We start from the raw sequence: 26,636 nt of genomic DNA on the forward strand, positions 1-26,636 counted from the left end.
ATTATTGCTGTTATTGTTATTATTGCTTTGTAGTAGTACTAGTAGCATTGTTTCTGTTATTATTATTATAACTATTGTTAGCATTATTAGTAGTAGTAGTAGTAGTATAAGTAGTAGTAGTATTGTTGCTGTTCTTGTTATTATTACCATTATTATCAGTAGTAGTAGTAGTAGCATTGTTTCTGTTATTGTTATTATTACTATTGTTAGCATTATTATTATTATTAGTAGTAGTAGTATTGTTGCTGTTATTGTTATTATTACTATTGTTAGCATTATTAGTAGTAGTAGTAGTATTGGTGGTAGTAGTATTGTTGCTGTTATTGTTTTCATTACCGTTATTAACAGTAGTAGTAGTAGTAGTAGTAGTAGCATTGTTTCTGTTATTGTTATTATTACTATTGTTAGCATTATTATTATTATTAGTAGTAGTAGTAGTAGTAGTATCGTTGCTGTTATTGTTATTATTACCATTATCAGTAGTAGTAGCAGTAGTAGTAGCATTGTTTCTGTTATTGTTGTTATTACTATTGTTAGCATTATTATTATTATTATTAGTAGTAGTAGTAGTAGTATCGTTGCTGTTATTGTTATTATTACTGTTAGCATTATTATTTAGTAGTAGTAGTAGTAGTAGTAGTAGTAGTAGTAGTATCGTTGCTGTTATTGTTCTTATTACTATTGTTAGCATTAGTAGTGGTAGTAGTAGTAGTAGTAGTATCGTTGCTGTCACTGTTATTATTACCATTAGTAGTAGTAGCAGTAGCATTGTTATTATTATCATTATTATTATCATCATGGCCGTTGCCGTGATTCCCGTTCCCGTCCCGTTCCCATCCCATTCCCGGCCGCCGCCGTTCCCGCCTTACCAAGACGTCGTGGGCCAGGCAGCCGCAGACTTGGCCCCCCGAGGCGGCCAGGGCCAGGGCCTCCCGCACGAAGGCCTCGGGGGTCTTGACGAAGAAGTTGGGGGGCAGGTGCCCCGTCATGGGGGTGGACACGGCGAACGGGGTCACCACCTGCGGGGCCGGGACGTGGGGGGGACGCCCCCCCCCCCCCCCCCCCCAAAAAAATCAGCCCTCCCGAGCGCTTAGCACAGGGCCCCGCGCGCCGGAACGACCGAGCGAATGTGGCGGCGCTTGCCGGTGGATCGGCTTCGACCTCCGGCCCGACGCCGGCTTCTTCATCGCCAGTGACGCAGGTATTTAGCGCGCCGAGCGCCCAGTAGGTAGCCGGCCGAGCGGTCGTACTTATTGAGCGCTCCCCGTGGGCGGGGCACCGGGCTGAGCGCCCGGGAAGGCCGAGCCGGCAGCACGTGTGGAGACGGGGCCTGCCCGACGGCGGGCTCGCCGTCTAGTCTGGTCTCGGTGATTGCTAATTAGGGGCGTTAATGGTCCCGGTCTAGTCCAGATGACGAGGATTTGGGGCGTTAAGCGCTTACTAAGTGCCGAGGGATGGTGTAAGAGACGGGCAGAGACGGAGGTGGGCAGAGAAGGCGAGGAGACGGAGGAGAGACGGAGGAGATGGAGATGGACAGAGACGGAGAGGAGACGGTCAGAGATGGAGGAGAGACGGAGATGGTCAGAGAAGGTGAGGAGATGGAGGAGAGACGGAGAGGAGACGGTCAGAGACGGGGAGGAGACGGTCAGAGACGGAGAGACAGAGATGGAGAGGAGACGGGCAGAGACGGAGAGGAGACGGTGAGAGATGGACGGAGAGGAGACAGAGATGGAGAGGAGATGGTCAGAGACGGAGGAGAGACGGAGATGGAGAGGAGATGGATGGAGAGGAGATGGTCAGAGATGGGTGGAGAGACAGAGATGGAGAGGAGATGGTCAAAGACGGAGAGGAGACGGTCAGAGATGGAGGAGAGACGGAGATGGAGAGGAGACGGTCAGAGATGGACGGAGAGGAGACGGTCAGGGATGGAGGAGAGACAGAGATGGAGAGGAGACGGTGAGAGATGGACGGAGAGGAGACAGAGATGGAGAGGAGATGGTCAGAGATGGACGGAGAGGAGACAGAGATGGAGAGGAGACGGTGAGAGATGGACGGAGAGGAGACAGAGATGGAGAGGAGATGGTCAGAGACGGAGAGGAGACGGTCAGTGATGGAGCGGAGACAGTCAGAGAAGGAGAGGAGGCAGGCCGAGATGGAGAGGAGACGGTGAGAGATGGAGAGGAGACGGTCAGAGACGGAGAGGAGATGGTCAGAGATGGAGGAGAGACAGAGATGGAGAGGAGATGGTCAGGGATGGACGGGGAGGAGATGGTCAGAGATGGAGAGGAGACAGAGATGGAGAGGAGATGGTCAAAGACAGAGAGGAGACGGTCAGAGATGGAGGAGAGACAGAGATGGAGAGGAGATGGTGAGAGATGGACGGAGAGGAGACAGAGGTGGAGAGGAGATGGTCAAAGACAGAGAGGAGACGGTCAGAGATGGAGGAGAGACAGAGATGGAGAGGAGACAGAGATGGAGAGGAGATGGTCAAAGACGGAGAGGAGACGGTCAGAGATGGAGATGGAGAGGAGACAGTCAGAGATGGAGGAGAGACAGAGATGGAGAGGAGACAGTCAGAGATGGAGGAGAGGAGACGGTCAGAGATGGAGAGACAGAGATGGAGAGGAGATGGCGAGAGATGGACAGGAGACAGAGATGGAGAGGAGATGGTCAGAGACAGAGAGGAGACGGTCAGAGATGGAGAGGAGACGGTCAGAGATGGAGGAGAGACGGAGATGGTCAGAGAAGGTGAGCAGACGGTCAGAGAAGGAGAGGAGAAGGTCAGGGACAGAGAGGAGACAGAGATGGAGAGGAGGTGGTCAAAGATGGAGAGGAGACGGTCAGAGATGGAGGAGAGATGGAGATGGTCAGAGAAGGTGAGCAGACGGTCAGAGAAGGAGAGGAGACAGAGATGGAGAGGAGACGGTCAGAGATGGAGAGGAGACGGTCAGAGATGGACGGAGAGGAGACAGAGATGGAGAGGAGATGGTCCAAGACGGAGAGGAGATGGTCAGAGATGGAGAGGAGACGGGAAGATGGACGGGGAGGAGACGGAGATGGAGAAGAGATGGTCAGAGAGGGAGAGGAGACGGTCAGAGATGGACAGGGAGGAGACGAAGATGGAGAGGAGATGGTCAAAGACGGAGAGGAGACGGTCAGAGACGGAGGAGAGACGGAGGTGGTCAGGGAAGGTGAGGAGACGGGCAGAGATGGAGAGGAGACGGTCAGAAATGGAGAGGAAGCAGACAGGAGATGGTCACAGATGGAGCGGAGGTGGTCAGAGAAGGAGAGGAGACAGGCAGAGATGGAGAGGACACAGAGAGATGGAGAGGAGACGGTCAGAGATGGAAAGGAGACGGGCAGAGATGGAGGAGAGACAGAGAAGGAGAGGAGACGGTCAGAGACGGAGAGGAGACGGTCAGAGAAGGAGAGGAGACAGAGACAGGAGACGGTCAGAGATGGAGAGGAGACGGAGGAGAGACAGAGATGGAGAGGAGATGGTCAGAAACGGAGAGGAGATGGAGGAGAGACAGATGGAGAGGAGATGGTCAGAGACGGAGAGGAGACAGAGATGGAGAGGAGACGGTCAGAGATGGAGAGGAGACGGGCAGAGATGGAGGAGAGACAGAGAAGGAGAGGAGACGGTGAGAGACGGAGAGGAGATGGTCAGAGACGGAGAGGAGACGGTCGGAGAAGGAGAGGAGACAGAGACAGGAGACGGTCAGAGATGGAGAGGAGACGGAGGAGAGACAGAGATGGAGAGGAGATGGTCAGAAACGGAGAGGAGATGGAGGAGAGACAGATGGAGAGGAGATGGTCAGAGACAGAGAGGAGACAGAGATGGAGAGGAGACGGGCAGAGATGGAGGAGAGACAGAGATGGAGAGGAGATGGTCAGAGATGGAGAGGAGACGGTCAGAGATGGAGGAGAGACAGAGATGGAGAGGAGACGGTCAGAGACGGAGAGGAGATGGTCAGAGATAGAGAGGAGACGGTCAGAGAAGGAGAGGAGACAGAGATAGGAGACGGAGGAGAGACAGAGATGGAGAGGAGACGGTCAGAGATGGAGATGGGCAGAGATGGAGAGGAGAAAGGCAGAGATGGAGAGGAGACAGATGGAGAAGAGATGGTCAGAGACGGAAAAGAGATGGTCAGAGACGGAGAGGAGACGATCAGAGATGGAAAGGAGACGGAGAGGAGACAGGCAGAGATGGAGAGGAGACAGAGACAGGAGCCGGTCAGAGATGGAAAGGAGACGGTCAGAGATGGAGGAGAGACAGAGATGGAGAGGAGACGGTCAGAGACAGAGGAGATGGTCAGAGACGGAAAGGAGACGGTGAGAGAAGGAGAGGAGACAGAGACAGGAGACAGTCAGAGATGGAGAGGAGATGGAGGAGAGACAGAGATGGAGTGGAGACGGTCAGGAGACAGAGATGGAGAGGAGACGGTCAGAGACAGAGGAGATGGTCAGAGACGGAAAGGAGACGGTGAGAGAAGGAGAGGAGACAGAGACAGGAGACGGTCAGAGATGGAGAGGAGATGGAGGAGAGACAGAGATGGAGAGGAGACGGTCAGAGACGGAGGAGAGACAGAGATGGAGAGGAGAGGGAGAGGGGTGCGTCAGGGTCGCGGGAGTTTCGGTGCTGGCTCCCTGGTGGAGTCTCACAGAAGCCGAAAGGGAGGCCCGGAGCGGCCCCCGACTCGCCCTCTGTCAGAGCGGGCCGGCGGCCCGGGCGGGATTGGAACCCAGGCCCCGCGGCTCCCGGCCCCGCGCCCCCGCCGCGCTCAGCCCATCACCTGCACGATGATCCCTTTCTCCTGGTACTCGGCTTCCACGGCTTTGGAAAACGCGCAGACCAGACCCTGAGCGCGCACACACACACGGGGGGGGGGGGAAAAACAACAACAAACGTAGCGTTTCGTTCACTCGGTCGTATTTACTGAGCGCTCACTGTGTGCGGAGCACTGGACTTAGTCCAGTGCTCCGCACACAGTAAGCGCTCAATAAATACGATTGATGATGATGACTTGAGCGCCAGGGAACACAGGGAGACGGTCCCTACCCGACAACGGGCTCACGGGCTAAAGTTTTCGACCGAAAGCCCAGTGTGGGCAGGGATGGCCTCTCTTTATTGCTGTCTTGCGCCTTCCGAGCGCTTAGTACAGTGCTCTGCACACAGGAAGCGCTGATGTGTGTATATATATCTATAATTTTATTTATTTATAACGATGCTACTGCTGTCCGTTGACTTGTTTGGCCCCCCTTCTAGACTGTGAGCCCGCTGTGGGCAGGGATTGCCTCCATCTGGTGCCGAACTGTACTTCCCAAACGCTTAGTACAGTGCTCTGCGCTCAGAGAAGCAGCGCGGCTCAGTGGAAGGAGGCCGGGCTTTGGAGTCGGAGGTCGCGGGTTCAAATCCTGGCTCCGCCAGCTGTCAGCCGGGGGACTCCGGGAGAGTCACGTCCCTTCTCTGGGCCTCAGTTCCCTCATCTGTCAAATGGGGATGAAGACCGGGAGCCCCCCGGGGGGATCACTTCATCACCTTGTAACCTCCCCAGCGCTTAGAACAGCGCTTGGCACATAGTAAGCGCTTCATAAATGCCATAAAAAAATAAAAAAAACAAGCACGACTGAATGAATAAATACGATTGAGTGGGTGATTGGATGAAAGTTTAAGCTACTTCATCATCATCATCATCAATCGTACTTATTGAGCGCTTACTGTGTGCAGAGCACTGGACTAAGCGCTTGGGAAGTACAAATTGGCAACATATAGAGACGGTCCCTACCCCACAGTGGGCTCACAGTCTAAAAGGGGGAGACAAAACCAAACATACTAACAAAATAAAATAAATTAAGATAAAATAAAATAAAATACTTGTTAAGTGCTTATTCTGGGCCGAGTACTGTATTCTCCTGGGTAGAGCCCGGGCCTGGGAATCAGGTGGTCATGGGTTCGAATCCCGCATCTGCCCCTTGTCCGCTGAGTGGCCTTGGGCGAGTCACCCCCCCCCCCCCACCATTTTCCAGATGAGGGAACTGAGGCCCAGACAAGTGAAGTGACTTGTCCAAGGTGACACAGCGGACAAGCGGTGGAGGCGGGATTAGAACCCAGGACCTCTGACTCCCAAGCCCGGGCTCTGCCCACTGAGGCGCGCCGCTTCTCACAATCACGGTGACGAGGAGGAGGAGGAGGAGGAGGAAAATGAGGAAGAGGAGGAGAAGCAGAAGAAGGAGGAGAGGAGGAGGAGAAGAGAAGAGGAGAAAGAAGAAGAAGGAAGAGGAGGGGAAGGAGGAGGAGAGGGAAGAGGAGGAAAAGAAGGAGTAGAAGGAGAAAGAAGGAGAAGGAGAAGAAGGAGGAGGAGGAGAAAGAGAAGAAGAAAGGAGGGGAAGAAGGAGAGGGAGGAGGAGAAGGAGGAGAAGAAGAAGGAGGAGAAGTAGAAGAAGGAGAAGTAGCAGAAGGAGAAGGGGAGAATGAGGTGAAGAATTAGAAGGAGGAGGAGGAGGAGGAAGAGAAAGAGGAGGAGGAGGAGGAGGAGAAGTAGGAGGAGGACGAGAAGGAGGAGGAGGAGGGGAAGAAGAAGAAGAAGGAGTAGAAGGAGGATAAAGAGGAGGAGGAGAAGAGGAAGGAGGAGGAGAAAGAAGGAGGAGAAGAGGGAGGAGGAGGAAGAGGAGGGGAAGAAAGGAAAGAGAAGAAGGGGAGAAAGAGAGAAGGAGAAGAAGAGGGAGGAGGAGGAAGAGGAGGAGAAGGAGAGGAAAGAAGAAGGGGAGAAAGAAGGAGAGGAAAGAAGAAGGGGAGAAAGAAGGAGAAGGAGGCAGAGGAGAAGGAGGAGAAGTAGAAGTAGGAGGAGAAGAGGAGGAGGAGAAGTGGGAGGAGGAGGAAGAGAAACAGAAGGAGGATGAGAAGAAGGAAGAGGAGGAGGGGAAGAACAAGAAGGAGGAGGAGGAGAGGAGAAGAGGAAGGAGGAAAAGGAGACGAAGCTAAGGAAGGAGGAGGAGAAGAGGAAGGGAGAGGAAAAAGGAGGAGGAGGGGAAGAAGGAGTAGGAGAAGAAAGAGGAGGAGAAGAGAGAAGGAGGAGAAGAAAGAAGGAGAAGAAGAGGAGGAGGAGGAGAGGAAAGAGAATAAATCGATTGTATTTATTGAGCGCTTACTGTGTGCAGAGCACTGTACTGAGCGCTTGGGAAGTCCAAGTTGGCAACATATAGAGACAGTCCCTACCCAACAGGGCGCTCACAGTCTAGAAGGGGAGAAACAGAGAGAAGGAGGAGCAGGGGAAGAGAAGGAGGAGGCAGAGGAGAAGAGGAAGGAGAAGAGAGGAGGAGGAGAAGTAGAAGTAGGAGGAGGAAGAAGGAGGAGGAGGAGAAGAAGTGGAAGTAGGAGGAAGAGAAACAAGAAGGAGGATGAGAAGGAAGAGGAGGAGGGGAAGAGGAAGGAGGAAAAGAGGAGGAGGAAGAGAAGGAGACAAAGATGAGAAGGAAGGGAGAGGAAAAAGGAGGAGGAGGATGAGAAAGGAGGGAAAGAGGAAGGAGGAGGAGGAGAAGAAGGAGAAGAATTAGAAGGAGGAGGAAGAAGAAAAAGAAGAGGAGGATAAAGAAGAACGAGGAGGAAGGAGGAGGAGGAGAAGAAAAAGGAGGGGGAGGAGAAAGGAGGAAAGGAAGAAGAGGAAGAAGGAGAAGAAGAGGAGGAGTGGGAGGAGGAGAAGATGTAGGAGAAAGAAGAAGGAGGAAGAGGAGGGGGAAGAGGAGGAGAGGGAAGAGGAGAAAAAGGAGGAGTAGAAGGAGAAGAGGAGGAGGAGGAGAAAGAGAAGAAGAAGAAAGGGGAAGAAGGAGAGGGAGGAGGAGGAAAAGGAGAAGGCGGAGGAGGAGGAGTAGAAGAAGAAAGAAGGAGGAGAAGGAGAAGGCGAGAATGAGGTGAAGAATTAGGAGGAGGAGACAAAGGAAGTGGAGGAGGCAGAGAAGGAGGAGGAGGAGAAAAAGGACAAGAATAAGGAGGAAGGAGAAGAGGAAGAAGAGGAAGAAGGAGAAGAAGAGGAGGAGTGGGAGGAGGAGAAGATGTAGGAGAAAGAAGAAGGAGGAAGAGGAGGGGGAAGAGGAGAAAAAGGAGGAGTAGAAGGAGAAAAGGAGGAGGAGGAGGAGAAAGAGAAGAAGAAGAAAGGGGAAGAAGGAGAGGGAGGAGGAGGAAAAGGAGAAGGCGGAGGAGGAGGAGTAGAAGAAGAAAGAAGGAGGAGAAGGAGAAGGCGAGAATGAGGTGAAGAATTAGGAGGAGGAGACAAAGGAAGTGGAGGAGGCAGAGAAGGAGGAGGAGGAGAAAAAGGACAAGAATAAGGAGGAAGGAGAAGAGGAAGGAGATGAAGAGAGGAGGAGGAGGAGTGGAGGAGGAGGAAGAGAAGAGGAAGGAGGAGGAGAAAGAAGGCGGAGGAGAAGTAGGAGGAGGAAGAGAAGGAGGAGGAGGAGGGGAAGAAGAACAAGAAGAAGGAGTAGGAGGAGAAGAAAGAGGAGGAGGAGGAGGAGAGGAAAGAGAAGAAGGGGAGAAAGAGAGAAGGAGAAGAAGGAGGCAGAGGAGAAGAGGAAGGAGGAGGAAGAGAAACCGAAGAAGGAGGATGAGAAGAAGGAAGAGGAGGAGGGGAAGAACAAGAAGGAGGAGGAGGAGAGGAGAAGAGGAAGGAGGAAAAGGAGACAAAGATAAGGAAGGAGGAGGAGGAGAAGAAGAGGAAGTGAGAGGAAAAGGAGGAGGAGGGGAAGAAGGAGAAGAAAGAGGAGGAGGAGAAGAGAAGGAGGAGAAGAAAGAAGGAGAAGGAGAGGAAAGAGAATCAATCAATTGTATTTATTGAGCGCTTACTGTGTGCAGAGCACTGTACTGAGCGCTTGGGAAGTACAAGTTGGCAACATCATATAGAGACGGTCCCTACCCAACAGTGGGCTCACAGTCTAAAAGGGGAGAAACAGAGAGGAGGAGGAGGAGGGGAAGAAGAGAAGAAGGAGGCAGAGGAGAAGAGAGGAGGAGGAGAAGAAGTGGAAGGAGGAGGAAGAGAAACAAGGAGGATGAGATGGAAGAGAAACAAGGAGGATGAGAAGGAAGAGGAGGAGGGGAAGAGGAGGAGAGGAGGAAGAGAAGGAGACGAAGATAAGGAAGGAGGAGGAAGGGAGAGGAAAAAGGAGGAGGAGGAGAAAGGAAAAGAAGAGGGAGGAGGAGGAGAGAAGAAGGAGGAAGAAGAAAAGGAAGAGGAGGATAAGGAAGAAGGAGGAGGAGGAGAAGAAAATGAGGAGGAAGGAGGAGGAGGAGAAGGAAAAGGAGGAGGAGAAAGGAAGAAGAGGAAGAAGGAGGAGAAGAGAAGGAGGAGTGGGAGGAGGAGAAGATGAGGAGAAGGAGAGGGGGAGAATTAGAAGAAGGAGGAGGAAGAAGAAAAGGAAGGGGGGAGGAAGAGAAAAGGAGGAGGAGGAGGAGGAGAAGAAGAGGAGAAAGGAAAAGAGGAAGGAGGAGGTGAAGTAGAAGGAGAAAGAAGGAGGAGGGGGAAGAGAAGATGGAGGAGTAGAAGTAGGAGAAGGGGAGAAGGAGAAGAATTAGGAGGAGGAAGAAGAAAAGGAAGAGGAGAAGGAGGAAGAGGAGGGGGGGAGGAGGAAGAGGAAGATGATGGGGGCGTTGGGCAGGCGTGTGTGGGTCTAGTACCTTGGAGGCGGAGTAGAGCGCGTAGTGGGGCCAAGGGCCCAGGCCGGCCCCAGATGACAGGTTCACAATCAGGCCTCGCCCTCTGCGCAAAGGAAAAAAACAAAACGGAAGGCGCCCAGCGCTCAGCACAGTGCCCGGCGCACAATACACCCCCGGCCATTCGTGTCTCCTGACTCTGTCGCACTCTTCCCCGGCGCTCAGCACAGTGCCCGGCACAGAGGGCATCCATCCATTCGTTCAGTCGTATTTATTGAGCGCTTCCTGTGTGCGGAGCACTGTACTGAGCGCCTGGGAAGTCCAACTGGGCAACAGATAGACACGGTCCCTACCCCACAACGGGCTCACGGTCTTGAAGGGGGAGACGGACGACAAAACAAAACATGTGGACAGGCCTCAATCCCATCAATCATTCATTCCGCCGTATTTATTGAGCGCTTCCTGTGTGCAGAGCACTGTACTGAGCGCTTGGGAAGCCCAACTGGGCAACACATAGCGATGGTCCCTACCCCACAAAGTCACTTCACTTCTCTGGGCCTCAGTTCCCTCCTCTGTCAAATGGGGGTGAAGACCGCGAGCCCCCCCGGGGGGACAACCTCATCACCTCGTCTCCCCCCCAGCGCTTAGCACAGTGCTCGGCACATAGTAAGCGCTTAATAAATGCCATTATTATTATTATTATTATGGGTGGGGAAACCGAGGCACGGAGAGTGACGACTCCGGCTGAGTTCACCTGGACTCCATCCCCGGCAGGACCAACCGGCTCATCTGCGAAGACAAAGCGAGAGGTAGTAGACGCCACGGGGGTCACCGGGGGGGGGGGGGGGGGGGGGTCGTGACCTCCAGCCGGGGGTCAACGGGGTCAGGGGTCACGGTGACGTCATCGCGGCGAGGATGGGGAGGAGGAGGAGGATGTGAGGATGGTGATGGGGATGGCGGTTACCATGGTGATTGCCACGATTTTTCATGCATTCATTCAACCGTATTTATTGAGCGCTGCCTGTTCATTCATTCATTCATTCTGTCGTATTTATTGAGCGCTTCCTGTGTGCAGAGCACTGTACTAAGCGCTTGGGAAGGACAAGTCGGCGACATAGAGAGACGGTCCCTACCCGACGGCGGGCTCACAGTCTAGAAGGGGGAGACGGACGACAAAACATATTAAAATAAAATAAATATGTACAAATAAAATAGAGTAATAAATACGTACAAACATACATTCATTCCGTCGTGTTTATTGAGCGCTTACTGCGTGCAGAGCACTGTACTAAGCGCTTGGGAAGGAAAGTCGGCGACACAGAGAGACGGTCCCTACCCGACGGCGGGCTCACAGTCTAGAAGGGGGAGACGGACGACAAAACATATTAAAATAAAATAAATATGTACAAATAGAGTAATTAATACGTACAAACATTCATTCCGTCGTATTTATTGAGCGCTTCCTGCGTGCAGAGCACTGTACTAAGCGCTTGGGAAGGACAAGTCGGCGACATAGAGAGACGGTCCCTACCCGACGGCGGGCTCACAGTCTAGAAGGGGGAGACGGACGACAAAACATATTAAAATAAAATAAATATGTACAAATAAAATAGAGTAATAAATACGTACAAACATACATTCATTCCGTCGTGTTTATTGAGCGCTTACTGCGTGCAGAGCACTGTACTAAGCGCTTGGGAAGGAAAGTCGGCGACACAGAGAGACGGTCCCTACCCGACGGCGGGCTCACAGTCTAGAAGGGGGAGACGGACGACAAAACATATTAAAATAAAATAAATATGTACAAATAGAGTAATTAATACGTACAAACATTCATTCCGTCGTATTTATTGAGCGCTTCCTGCGTGCAGAGCACTGTACTAAGCGCTTGGGAAGGACAAGTCGGCGACATATAGAGACGGTCCCTACCCGACAGCGGGCTCACAGTCAAGAAGGGGGAGACGGACGACAAAACATATTAAAATTAAATAAATATGTACCAATAAAATAGAGTAATAAGTACGTACAAACATCCATTCATTCCGTCGTATTTATTGAGCGCTTCCTGTGTGCAGAGCACTGTACTAAGCGCTTGGGAAGGACAAGTCGGCGACATATAGAGACGGTCCCTACCCGACAGCGGGCTCACAGTCTAGAAGGGGGAGACGGATGACAAAACATATTCAAATAAAATAAATATGTACAAATAAAATAGAGTAATAAATACGTACAAACATACATTCATTCCGTCATATTTATTGAGCGCTTACTGCGTGCAGAGCACTGTACTAAGCGCTTGGAAAGGACAAGTTGGCGACATATAGAGACGGTCACTACCCGACAGCGGGTTCACAGTCTAGAAGGGGGAGACGGACGACAAAACATGTTAAAATAAAATAAATATGTACAAATAAAATAGAGTAATTAATACGTACAAACATCCATTCATTCCGTCGTATTTATTGAGCGCTTACTGCGTGCAGAGCACTGTACTAAGCGCTTGGGAAGTCCAAGTCGGCGACATCGAGAGACGGGCCCTACCCGACGGCGGGCTCACAGTCTAGAAGGGGGAGACGGACGACAAAACATATTAAAATAAAATAAATATGTACAAATAAAATAGAGTAATAAATACGTACAAACGTACATTCATTCCGTCGTATTTATTGAGCGCTTACTGCGTGCAGAGCACTGTACTAAGCGCTTGGGAAGGACAAGTCGGCGACATAGAGAGACGGTCCCTACCCGACGGCGGGCTCACAGTCTAGAAGGGGGAGACGGACGACAAAACATATTCAAATAAAATAAATATGTACAAATAAAATAGAGTAATAAATACATAAAAACGTACATTCGTTCCGTCGTATTTATTGAGCGCTTACTGAGTGCAGAGCACTGTACTAAGTGCTTGGGAAGGACAAGTTGGCGACATAGAGAGACGGTCCCTACCCGACGGCGGGCTCGCAGTCTAGAAGGGGGAGACGGACGACAAAACATATTCAAATAAAATAAATATGTACAAATAAAATAGAGTAATTAATACATACAAACATTCATTCCGTCGTATTTATTGAGTGCTTCCTGAGTGCAGAGCACTGTACTAAGCGCTTGGGAAGTCCAAGTTGGCAACACAGAGAGACGGTCCCTACCCGACGGCGGGCTCACAGTCTAGAAGGGGGAGACGGACGACAAAACATATTAAAATAAAATAAATATGTACAAATAGAGTAATTAATACGTACAAACATTCATTCCGTCGTATTTATTGAGCGCTTCCTGCGTGCAGAGCACTGTACTAAGCGTTTGGGAAGTCCAAGTTGGCGACACAGAGAGACGGTCCCTACCCGACGGCGGGCTCACAGTCTAGAAGGGGGAGACGGACGACAAGACATATTAAAATAAAATAAATATGTACAAATAAAATAGAGTAATAAATATGTACAAACAAAACATTATTAACAAAATAAAATATATAGAATAAATACGTACAAGACTCCCAGGACTGCAGGTCTCCCACTACTCCATGAGCGCTCAGTTCAGTGCTATTTTTCACCCTCTGCAGCGCCGACCTCGCCAACCCCGGGTCAACTAGGCTCAGTCGGTTATATGTTGCCAACTTGTCCTTCCCAAGCGCTTAGTACAGTGCTCTGCGCACAGGAAGCGCTCAATAAATACGCTCGATGATGGTGATAACTAGACAATGAAGTCCCCAAGTCTGGACGTCCTCACCAGACGGGTCTAAGACGGTCTCTTAGACCGTGAGCCCGCCGTCGGGCCGGGACCGTCTCTCTATGTCGCCGACTTGGACTTCCCAAGCGCTCAGTACAGTGCTCCGCACACAGGAAGCGCTCAATAAATACGACTGATTGACGTTTCCCCAATAAAACTGAAATCTGAATTTAAATCGCACGGTCACCGGTTTGGAAAACCACCGTAAAACGATGCTCGGAAGGATGGTGACCCCCCCGGGAAGCGCTCAATAAATACGATTGAATGAATGAATGAATGAATGCCTGATGAGGGCGGTGGTTACCATGGCGATGAGGATGAGGATGATGCTATCGTAGGAGCCTGACTCGGTGGCAGCAGCCCGGGCTGGGGAGTCGGAGGTCGTGGGTTCGAATCCCCCCCCCCGTCCGCTGGGGGACCGGGGGCAAGTCGCTTCGCCTCTCTGGGCCTCGGTTCCCTCATCTGGAAAATGGGGATGAAGACCGGGAGCCCCCCGGAGGACCACCTCATCACCTTGTCTCCCCCTTGGTGCTTAGGACAGTGCTTGGCACCTGGTAAGCGCTTAACAAATGCCATCATTATTATTATTATTATTATTCTCTGGGCCTCAGTTCCCTCATCTGTCAAATGGGGATGAAGACCGGGAGCCCCCCGGGGGACAACCTCATCACCTTGTATTCCCTCCAGCGCTTAGAACAGTGCTTGGCACCAAGTAAGCGCTTAACAAATGCCATTATTATTATTATTATTATTATTATTATTATTATTATTATTATTATTATTCTCTGGGCCTCAGTTCCCTCATCTGTCAAATGGGGATGAAGACCGCGAGCCCCCCGGGGGACAACCTCATCACCTTGTATCCCCTCCAGCGCTTAGAACAGTGCTTGGCACCAAGTAAGCGCTTACCAAATGCCATTATTATTATTATTATTATTATTATTATTATTATTATTATTATTATTATTATTCTCTGGGCCTCAGTGACCTCATCTGTCAAATGGGGATGAAGACCGTGAGCCCCCCGGGGGACAACCTCATCACCTTGTATCCCCTCCAGCGCTTAGAACAGTGCTTGGCACCAAGTAAGCGCTTAACAAATGCCATCATCATTATTATTATTATTATTATTATTGTTATTATTCTCTGGGCCTCAGTGACCTCATCTGTCAAATGGGGATGAAGACCGTGAGCCCCCCGGGGGACAACCTCATCACCTTGTATCCCCTCCAGCGCTTAGAACAGTGCTTGGCACCGAGAAAGCGCGTAACAAATGCCATCATTATTATTATTATTCTCTGGGCCTCAGTTCCCTCATCTGTAAAATGGGGATGAAGACTGGGAGCCCCCCTGGGGACAACCTCATCACCTTGTATCCCCTCCAGCGCTTAGAACAGTGCTTGGCACCGAGTAAGCGCTTAACAAATGCCATCATTATTATGATTATTATTCTTCTCTGGGCCTCAGTGACCTCATCTGGAAAATGGGGATGAAGACCGTGAGCCCCTCGGGGGACAACCTCATCCCAGTGCTTAGAACAGCGATTGCCATCATCATCATCATTATTATGATTATTATGGCGATCGGGGTGATGGAGATGACACTTGCCATGGCGAGCAAGGTGATAATACTTCCCAAGCGCTTAGTCCAGTGCTCTGCACACAGTAAGCGCTCAATAAATACGATTGAATGAATGAATGAATGTAGATGACGATTTCCATCATTATTATTATTATTATTATTATTATGGCGATCAGGGTGACGGAGATGACGCTTGCCATGGCGGGCAGGGTGATAATACTTCCCAAGCGCTTAGTCCAGTGCTCTGCACACAGTAAGCGCTCAATAAATACGACAATGAATGAATGAATGAATGGAGATGACGATTGCCATCATTATTATTATTATTATGGAGATGATTGCCGTCATCATCATCATTATTATTATTATGGCGATCGGGGTGATGGAGATGACGCTTCCCATGGCGAGCAGGGTGATAATACTTCCCAAGCGCTTAGTCCAGTGCTCTGCACACAGTAAACGCTCAATAAATACGACAATGAATGAATGAATGAATGGAGATGACGATTGCCATCATTATTATTATTATTATGGAGATGATTGCCGTCATCATCATCATTATTATTATTATGGCGATCGGGGTGATGGAGATGACGCTTCCCATGGCGAGCAGGGTGATAATACTTCCCAAGCGCTTAGTCCAGTGCTCTGCACACAGTAAGCACTCAATCAATACAATTGAATGAATGAATGAATGGAGATGACGATTGCTATTATTATTATTATTATTATTATTATTATTATTATTATTATTACGGCGATCAGGGTGACGGAGATGACGCTTGCCATGGAGAGCAGGGTGATAATACATACTTCCCAAGCGCTTAGTCCAGTGCTCTGCACACAGTAAGCGCTCAATCAATATGATTGAATGAATGAATTCAGTCTTTTAGACTGTGAGCCCACTGTTGGGTAGGGACTGTCTCTATATGTTGCCAATTTGTACTTCCCAAGCGCTTAGTACAGTGCTCTGCACATAGTAAGCGCTCAATCAGTACGATTGATGATGATGATGATGAATGAATGAATGGAGATGACGATTGCCATGGCGACCAGGGTGATGGATTTGACGATTGCCCTGGCGATCAGGGTGATGGAGATGACGATGATGGCATTTATTAAGCGCCTACTCTGCGCCAAGCACTGTTCTAAGCGCTGGGGAAGGTTACAAGGCGATGAGGTTGTCCCCGGCAGGGGGGGAGGCTCACCGTCTTCACCCCCATTTGACAGACGAGGGAAACTGAGGCCCAGAGTCCCGGCCGACGGGGCCAGGATTTGAAGCCCTGACCTCTGACCCCAAAGCCCGGCCTCTCCCTCCGCTAGTCACCACGATCAGACGCCGATGGATGCGTGGCCATGACGATGGTTGCCGTGGTGACATGACGATGGTTGCCGTGGTGACATGAGGATGGTTGCCGTGGTGACGGTGAGGCCGATGGACCAGCCCGGCGGTTGCCACGGTGACGGCGAGGCCGATGGGGACCTCACCTTGATCACGGAGGTGACGTTGCAGTGGACGAGGTCCTGTGGGGAGGAGCCGCAGGACGGGGTCACGACCCCCGTCCCCCCCAAAGCGCTCAGTACAGCGCTAAGCGCTTAGTACAGTGCTCTGCACATGGTAAGCGCTCAATAAATGCGATTGATGAGGATCCCCCGGGATGCGCGGAAATCGTCGCCTACCTCGTCCAAGTCGGGCCCGTCGAGGAAGCAGGCGGGGAAGAGGTTGGGCAGCAGGCCTACGTTGTTCACTGAGGCGGCGGAGGGGAGAGGAAGAAGATGGAGATTATATATATATATATATATATATATATACTGTATATATGTATATATGGTTGTACATATTTATTACTCTATTTATTTATTTTACGTGTCCATATCTATCCTATTTATTTTATTTTGTTGGTATGTTTGGTTCTGTTCTCTGTCTCCCCCTTTTAGACTGGGAGCTGAGGCGGCGGAGGGGAGAGGAAGAAGATGGATATATATGTATATATATATATATATATGCTGTATATATGTATATATGGTTGTACATATTTATTACTCTATTTATTTATTTATTTTACTTGTCCATATCTATCCTATTTATTTTATTTTGTTGGTATGTTTGGTTTTGTTCTCTGTCTCCCCCTTTTAGACTGGGAGTTGAGGCGGCGGAGGGGAGAGGAAGAAGATGGAGATATATGTATATATATATATATATATATATATATGTATATATGGTTGCACGTATTTATTACTCTATTTATTTATTTATTTTACTTGTCCATATCTATCCTATTTATTTTATTTTGTTGGTATGTTTGGTTTTGTTCTCTGTCTCCCCCTTTTAGACTGGGAGCTGAGGCGGCGGAGGGGAGAGGAAGAAGATGGAGATAGATGTATATATGTGTGTATATATGTATATATGGTTGTACATATTTATTACTCTATTTATTTATTTATTTTACTTGTCCATATCTATCCTATTTATTTTATTTTGTTGGTATGTTTGGTTTTGTTCTCTGTCTCCCCCTTTTCGACTGGGAGCTGAGGCGGCGGAGGGGAGAGGAAGAACATGGAGATATATATATATATATATATATATATATATATATATATATATATGCTGTATATATGTATATATGGTTGTACATATTTATTACTCTATTTATTCATTTATTTTACGTGTCCATATCTATCCTATTTATTTTATTTTGTTGGTATGTTTGGTTTTGTTCTCTGTCTCCCCCTCTTAGACTGGGAGCTGAGGCGGCGGAGGGGAGAGGAAGAAGATGGAGATATATATATGCTGTATATATGTATATATGGCTGTACATATTTATTACTCTATTTATTTATCTATTTTACTTGTCCATATCTATCCTATTTATTTTATTTTGTTGGTATGTTTGGTTTTGTTCTCTGTCTGTCTCCCCCTTTTAGACTGGGAGCTGAGGCGGCAGAGGGGAGAGGAAGAAGATGGAGATATATGTATATATGTGTATATATATATATATATGCTGTATATATGGTTGTACATATTTATTACTCTATTTATTTATTTATTTTACTTGTCCATATCTATCCTATTTATTTTATTTTGTTGGTATGTTTGGTTTTGTTCTCTGTCTGTCTCCCCCTTTTCGACTGGGAGCTGAGGCGGCGGAGGGGAGAGGAAGAAGATGGAGATATATGTATATATATATATATATATATATGCTGTATATATGTATATATGGTTGTACATATTTATTACTCTATTTATTTATTTATTTTACTTGTCCATATCTATCCAATTTATTTTATTTTGTTGGTATGTTTGGTTTTGTTCTCTGTCTCCCCCTTTTAGACTGGGAGCTGAGGCGGCGGAGGGGAGAGGAAGAACATGGAGATATATGTATATATATCTATATATATATGTATATACATGCTGTATATATGTATATATGGTTGTACATATTTATTACTCTATTTATTTATTTTACTTGTCCATATCTATCCTATTTATTTTATTTTGTTGGTATGTTTGGTTTTGTTCTCTGTCTGTCTCCCCCTTTTCGACTGGGAGCTGAGGCGGCGGAGGGGAGAGGAAGAAGATGGAGATATATATATATATGTATGCTGTATATATGTATCTATGGTTGTACATATTTATTACTCTATTTATTTTACTTGTCCATATCTATCCTATTTATTTTATTTTGTTGGTATGTTTGGTTTTGTTCTCTGTCTCCCCCTTTTAGACTGGGAGCTGAGGCGGCGGAGGGAGAGGAAGAAGATGGAGATATATGTATATGTATATATATATATATATATATATATATATATGTATATATATGTATGCTGTATATATGTATATATGGTTGTACATATTTATTACTCTATTTATTTATTTTACTTGTCCATATCTATCCTATTTATTTTATTTTGTTGGTATGTTTGGTTTTGTTCTCTGTCTGTCTCCCCCTTTTAGACTGGGAAGATGGTGAGCCCACCATCGGGTAGGGACCTAGATGTTGCCCAAGTGGACTTCCCAAGCGCTTAGTCCAGTGCTCTGCACGTAGTAAGCGCTCAATAAATACGATTGATGATGATGGTGGGGATGACCACCAGAATATGTTTGTACATATTAATTGTACATGTTTGTCCGTATGTACATACACACAAAATATGTTTGTACATATTTATTACTCTATTTATTTATTTATTTAACTTGTCCATATCTATTCTATTTATTTTATTTTGTGAATATGTTTGGTTTTGTTCTCCGTCTCCCCCTTTTTGACTGTGAGCCCACTGCTGGGTAGGGACCGTCTCTATATGTTACCAACTTGGACTTCCCAAGCGCTCAGTCCAGTGCTCTGCACACGGTGAGCGCTCAATAAATACGATTGATTGATTGATTGATTGATTGTTGGGTAGGGACCGTCTCTAGACGTTGCCCAAGTGGACTTCCCAAGCGCTCAGTCCAGTGCTCTGCACGCAGGAAGCGCTCAATAAATACGATTGATGTCTCTAGACGTTGCCCAAGTGGACTTCCCAAGCGCTCAGTCCAGTGCTCTGCACACGGAGAGCGCTCAATAAATACGATTGATTGATTGATTGATTGATTGTTGAGTAGGGACCGTCTCTAGATGTTGCCCAAGTGGACTTCCCAAGCGCTCAGTCCGGTGCTCTGCACGCAGGAAGCGCTCAATAAATACGATTGATGTCTCTAGATGTTGCCGACTTGGACTTCCCAAGCGCTCAGTCCAGTGCTCTGCACGCAGGAAGCGCTCAATAAATACGATTGATTGATTGATTGATTGATTGTTGGGTAGGGACCGTCTCTAGACGTTGCCCAAGTGGACTTTCCAAGCGCTCAGTCCAGTGCTCTGCACGTAGGAAGCGCTCAATAAATACGATTGATGTCTCTAGATGTTGCCAACTTGGACTTCCCAAGCGCTCAGTCCAGTGCTCTGCACACGGGAAGCGCTCAATAAATACGATTGATGGATTGATTGATTGATTGTTGGGTAGGGACCGTCCCTAGATGTTGCCGACTTGGACTTCCCAAGCGCTCAGTCCGGTGCTCTGCACGCAGGGAGCGCTCAATAAATACGATTGATGTCTCTAGATGTTGCCAACTTGGACTTCCCAAGCGCTCAGTCCAGTGCTCTGCACACGGTGAGCGCTCAATAAATACGATTGATTGATTGATTGATTGATTGTTGGGTAGGGACCGTCTCTAGACGTTGCCCAAGTGGACTTCCCAAGCGCTCAGTCCAGTGCTCTGCACGTAGGAAGCGCTCAATAAATACGATTGATGTCTCTAGATGTTGCCGACTTGGACTTCCCAAGCGCTCAGTCCAGTGCTCTGCGCACGGGAAGCGCTCAATAAATATGATTGATTGATTGATTGATTGATTGTTGGGTAGGGACCGTCTCTAGACGTTGCCCAAGTGGACTTCCCAAGCGCTCAGTCCAGTGCTCTGCACACAGTGAGCGCTCAATAAATACCATTGATGTCTCTAGATGTTGCCGACTTGGACTTCCCAAGCGCTCAGTCCGGTGCTCTGCACACGGGAAGCGCTCAATAAATATGATTGAATGATTGATTGATTGATTGTTGGGTAGGGACCGTCTCTAGACGTTGCCCAAGTGGACTTCCCAAGCGCTCAGTCCAGTGCTCTGCACACAGTGAGCGCTCAATAAATACGATTGATGTCTCTAGATGTTGTCGACTTGGACTTCCCAAGCGCTCAGTCCAGTGCTCTGCACACGGTGAGCGCTCAATAAATACGATTGATTGATTGATTGATTGATTGTTGGGTAGGGACCGTCCCTAGACGTTGCCCAAGTGGACTTCCCAAGCGCTCAGTCCAGTGCTCTGCACGTAGGAAGCGCTCAATAAATACGATTGATGTCTCTAGATGTTGCCAACTTGGACTTCCCAAGCGCTCAGTCCAGTGCTCTGCACACGGTGAGCGCTCAATAAATACGATTGATGGATTGATTGATTGATTGTTGGGTAGGGACCGTCCCTAGATGTTGCCGACTTGGACTTCCCAAGCGCTCAGTCCAGTGCTCTGCACGCAGGGAGCGCTCAATAAATACGATTGATGTCTCTAGATGCTGCCGACTTGGACTTCCCAAGCGCTCAGTCCAGTGCTCTGCGCACGGTAAGCGCTCAATAAATACGATTGATTGATTGATTGATTGATTGTTGGGTAGGGACTGTCTCTAGACGTTGCCCAAGTGGACTTCCCAAGCGCTCAGTCCGGTGCTCTGCACGCAGGGAGCGCTCAATAAATACGATTGATGTCTCTAGATGTTGCCGACTTGGACTTCCCAAGCGCTCAGTCCAGTGCTCTGCACACGGTGAGCGCTCAATAAATACGATTGATTGATTGATTGATTGATTGTTGGGTAGGGACCGTCTCTAGACGTTGCCCAAGTGGACTTCCCAAGCGCTCAGTCCAGTGCTCCGCACGCAGGGAGCGCTCAATAAATACGATTGATGTCTCTAGATGTTGCCGACTTGGACTTCCCAAGCGCTCAGTCCAGTGCTCTGCACACGGTGAGCGCTCAATAAATACGATTGATTGATTGATTGATTGATTGTTGGGTAGGGACCGTCTCTAGACGTTGCCCAAGTGGACTTCCCAAGCGCTCAGTCCAGTGCTCCGCACGCAGGAAGCGCTCAATAAATACGATTGATGTCTCTAGACGTTGCCCAAGTGGACTTCCCAAGCGCTCAGTCCAGTGCTCTGCACACGGAGAGCGCTCAATAAATACGATTGATTGATTGATTGATTGATTGTTGGGTAGGGACCGTCTCTAGACGTTGCCCAAGTGGACTTCCCAAGCGCTCAGTCCGGTGCTCTGCGCATGGGAAGCGCTCAATAAATACGATTGATGTCTCTAGATGTTGCCGACTTGGACTTCCCAAGCGCTCAGTCCAGTGCTCTGCACGCAGGAAGCGCTCAATAAATACGATTGATTGATTGATTGATTGATTGATTGTTGGGTAGGGACCGTCCCTAGACGTTGCCGACTTGGACTTCCCAAGCGCTCAGTCCGGTGCTCTGCCGCAGGAAGCGCTCAATAAATACGACTGATGATGAGGAGGAGGAGGGTGGGGAGGAGGAGGACGAAGAGGCGAGTGCGGATTTACCCAGAACGCCGACGTCCAGCCCGCGGAGCCCGGCCCGGATGCCCTCGTAGATGTCCGTCCGCGTGAAGTCGGCCTCCATCAGCAGCACGTCGCGCCCCGTTTCCCGCCCTGCGCCCCGACCCCGGGGGGTCGTGGGGAGGGGGAGAGGCTGTGACCCCTGACCTTTGACCCCTGACCCTTGACCCCGCCGAACCCGACGGCTATCACGCTGCCCATAATAATGATGAATGGTGGCATTTATTAAGCGCTTACTAGGGGCCGAGCACTGTTGTAAGCGCTGGGGAGGTCGCAAGGTGATGAGGTTGGCCCACGGGGGGCTCACTGTCTTCATCCCCATTTTCTTAATAATAATAATAATAATAATAATAGTAATGATAATCATGATGGCATTTATTAAGCGCTTACTATGGGCCAAGCACTGTTGTAAGCGCTGGGGAGGTCGCAAGGTGATCAGGTTGGCCCACGGGGGGCTCACAGCCTTCATCCCCATTTTCTTAATAATAATAATAATAATGATGATGGCATTTATTAAGCGCTTACTAGGTGCCAAGCACTGTTGTAAGCGCTGGGGAGGTCGCAAGGTGATCAGGTTGTCCCCTGGGGGGCTCACAGTCTTCATCCCCATTTTCTTAATAATAATAATAATAATAATAATAATAATGATGGCATTTATTAAGCGCTTACTATGGGCCAAGCACTGTTGTAAGCGCTGGGGAGGTCGTAAGGTGATCAGGTTGGCCCACGGGGGGCTCACAGTCTTCATCCCCATTTTAATAATAATAATAATAATGATAATGATGATGGCATTTATTAAGCGCTCACTATGGGCCAAGCACTGTTGTAAGCGCTGGGGAGGTTGCAAGGTGATCAGGTTGGCCCACGGGGGCTCACAGTCTTCATCCCCATTTTAATAATAATAATGATAATGATGATGATGGCATTTATTAAGCGCTTACTAGGTGCCAAGCACTGTTGTAAGCGCTGGGGAGGTCGCAAGGTGATCAGGTTGGCCCACGGGGGGCTCACAGTCTTCATCCCCATTTTCTGAATAATACTAATGATAATAATAATAATGATAATGATGATGATGGCATTTATTAAGCGCTTACTATGTGCCAGGCACTGTTGTAAGCGCTGGGGAGGTCGCAAGGTGATCAGGTTGGCCCACGGGGGGCTCACAGCCTTCATCCCCATTTTCTTAATAATGATAATAATAATGATGATGATGATGGCATTTATTAAGCACTTACTATGTGCCAAGCACTGTTGTAAGCGCTGGGGAGGGCGCAAGGTGATCAGGTTGTCCCCTGGGGGGCTCACAGTCTTAATCCCCATTTTCTGAATAATAATAATAATATTAATAATAATAATAATAATGGCATTTATTAAGCGCTTACTAGGTGCCAAGCACTGTTGTAAGCGCTGGGGAGGTTGCAAGGTGATCAGGTTGGCCCACGGGGGCTCACAGTCTTCATCCCCATTTTAATAATAATAATAATAATAATAATAATGATGATGGCATTTATTAAGCGCTTACTAGGTGCCAAGCACTGTTGTAAGCGCTGGGGAGGTCACAAGGTGATCAGGTGCTCACAGTCTTCATCCCCATTTTCATAATAATAATAATAATAATAATGCATCCCCATTTTCATAATAATAATGGATGATGATGATGGCATTTATTAAGCGCTTACTATGTGCCAAGCACTGTTGTAAGCGCTGGGGAGGGCACAAGGTGATCAGGTTGTCCCCTGGGGGGCTCACAGTCTTCATCCCCATTTTAATAATAATAATAATGATGATGATGATGATGGCATTTATTAAGCGCTCACTATGGGCCAAGCACTGTTGTAAGCGCTGGGGAGGTCGCAAGGTGCTCAGGCTGTCCCCTGGGGCTCACAGTCTTCATCCCCATTTTCTGAATAATAATAATAATGATAATAATAATAATAATGATGGCATTTATTAAGCGCTTACTAGGTGCCAAGCACTGTTGTAAGCGCTGGGGAGGTCTCAAGGTGATCAGGTTGGCCCACGGGGGGCTCACAGTCTTCATCCCCATTTTCTTAATAATAATAATAATAATGATGATGACATTTATTAAACGCTTATTATGTGCCAAGCACTGTTGTAAGCGCTGGGGAGGTCGCAAGGTGATCAGGTTGTCTCCTGGGGGGCTCACAGTCTTCATCCCCATTTTCATAATAATAATAATAATGCATCCCCATTTTCATAATAATAATGATGAATGATAATGATGGCATTTATTAAGTGCTTACTATGTGCCAAGCACTGTTGTAAGCGCTGGGGAGGTCACAAGGTGATCAGGTTGTCCCCCGGGGGGCTCACAGTCTTAATCCCCATTTTCTTAATAATAATAATAATAATAATGGTGGCATTTATTAAGCGCTTACTAGGTGCCAAGCACTGTTGTAAGCGCTGGGGAGGTCGCAAGGTGATCAGGTTGGCCCACGGGGGGCTCACAGCCTTCATCCCCATTTTCTGAATAATAATAATAATAATAATAATAATAATAATAATGATAATAATGATGGCATTTATTAAGCGCTTACTAGGGGCCAAGCACTGTTGTAAGCGCTGGGGAGGTCGCAAGGTGATGAGGTTGGCCCCTGGGGGCTCACAGTCTTCATCCCCATTTTAATAATAATAATAATAATGATGATGATGGCATTTATTAAGCGCTTACTATGTGCCAAGCACTGTTGTAAGCACTGGGGAGGTTCCAAGGTGATTATTCCTATTACTATCACCTTGTAACCTCCCCAGCGCTTAGAGCAGGGCCTGGCACATTGTAAGCGCTTAATAAATGCTATCATTATTATCATTGTTATTATTATTATTGTTATTGCTATCACCTTGTAACCTCCCCAGCACTTAGAGCAGTGCCTGGCACATCGTAAGCGCTTAGTAAATGCCATTGTTATTATTATTATTAATTATTACTATCACCTTGTAACCTCCCCAGCGCTTAGAGCAGGGCCTGGCACATCGTAAGCACTTAATAAATGCTATCATTATTATTGTTATTATTATTACTATCACCTTGTAACCTCCCCAGCGCTTAGAGCAGGGCCTGGCACATCGTAAGCGCTTAATAAATGCTATCATTATCATTATTGTTATTATTATTATTATTGCTATCACCTTGTAACCTCCCCAGCGCTTAGAGCAGGGCCTGGCACATCGTAAGCGCTTAATAAATGCTATCATTATTATTATTGTTATTATTATTATTATTAAATCACCCAGCGCTTAGAGCAGTGCCTGGCACATCGTAAGCGCTTAATAAATGCTATTGTTATTATTATTACTATTATTATTATCACCTTGTAACCTCCCCAGCGCTTAGAGCAGGGCCTGGCACATCGTAAGCGCTTAATAAATGCTATCATTATCATTATTGTTATTATTATTATTATTGCTATCACCTTGTAACCTCCCCAGCGCTTAGAGCAGGGCCTGGCACATCGTAAGCGCTTAATAAATGTTATCATTATTATTATTGTTATTATTATTATTATTACTATCAATCACCTTGTAACCTCCCCAGTGCTTAGGGCAGGGCCTGGCACATTGTAAGCGCTTAATAAATGCTATCATTATTATTATTATTATTACTATCACCTTGTAACCTCTCCAGCGCTTAGAGCAGGGCCTGGCACATCGTAAGCGCTTAATAAATGCCATCATTATTATCATTGTTATTATTATTATTATATCACCCAGCGCTTAGAGCAGGGCCTGGCACGTCGTAAGCGCTTAATAAACGCCATCATCATTATTATTGTTATTATTATCATTATTACTATCACCTTGCAACCTTCCCAGCGCTTGGAGCAGGGCCTGGCACATCGTAAGCGCTTAATAAATGCCATCATTATTATTATTGTTATTATTATTATCACCCAGCGCTTAGAGCAGGGCCTGGCACGTCGTAAGTGCTTAATAAACGCCATCATCATTATTATTGTTATTATTATCATTATTACTATCACCTTGCAACCTCCCCAGCGCTCAGAGCAGGGCCTGGCATGTCATAAGCGCTTAATAAATGCTATTGTTATTATTATTATTATTACCTTGTAACCTCCCCAGCGCTTAGAGCAGTGCCTGGCACATCGTAAGCGCTTAATAAATGTTATCCTTATTATTATTATTATTATTATTATTATTACTATCACCTTGTAACCTCCCCAGCGCTTGGAGCAGGGCCTGGCACATCGTAAGCGCTTAATAAATGCCATCATTATTACTATTGCTATTATTATTATTATATCACCCAGCGCTTAGAGAAGTGCCTGGCACGTCGTAAGCGCTTAATAAACACCATCATCATTATTACTGTTATTATTATCATTATTGCTATCACCTTGTAACCTCCCCAGCGCTCAGAGCAGTGCCTGGCACATCGTAAGCGCTTAATAAATGCCATCATTATTACTATTGTTATTATTATTATTTTATCACCCAGCGCTTAGAGCAGTGCCTGGCACGTCGTAAGCGCTTAATAAACGCCATCATCAT

At 47.7% G+C, this 26,636-nt stretch overlaps 1 protein-coding gene across 4 annotated transcripts in view; it reads right to left on the reverse strand.

Moving 5' to 3' along the window:
- HSD17B3 (hydroxysteroid 17-beta dehydrogenase 3) overlaps positions 1-26,636 on the reverse strand; it is a 40,451-nt gene that overhangs the window by 2,157 nt on the left and 11,658 nt on the right. The window contains exons 4-10 of one of the 4 annotated variants that reach the window (XM_038768119.1): positions 22,092-22,199; positions 16,634-16,701; positions 16,442-16,477; positions 10,398-10,432; positions 9,668-9,749; positions 4,797-4,862; positions 870-1,019 (exon numbers count right to left, since the gene is read on the reverse strand). In XM_038768119.1, coding sequence (XP_038624047.1) covers positions 870-1,019; positions 4,797-4,862; positions 9,668-9,749; positions 10,398-10,432; positions 16,442-16,477; positions 16,634-16,701; positions 22,092-22,199 — 545 coding nt within the window. Of the gene's footprint in view, positions 1-869; positions 1,020-4,796; positions 4,863-9,667; positions 9,750-10,397; positions 10,433-16,280; positions 16,478-16,633; positions 16,702-22,091; positions 22,200-26,636 lie in introns of all 4 variants that reach the window. The other 3 variants (XM_038768121.1, XM_038768118.1, XM_038768120.1) reach the window with 3 other exon arrangements.

The sequence above is a fragment of the Tachyglossus aculeatus genome, chromosome Y3 (assembly GCF_015852505.1).
Source record: "Tachyglossus aculeatus isolate mTacAcu1 chromosome Y3, mTacAcu1.pri, whole genome shotgun sequence".
Taxonomy (NCBI): domain Eukaryota; kingdom Metazoa; phylum Chordata; class Mammalia; order Monotremata; family Tachyglossidae; genus Tachyglossus; species Tachyglossus aculeatus.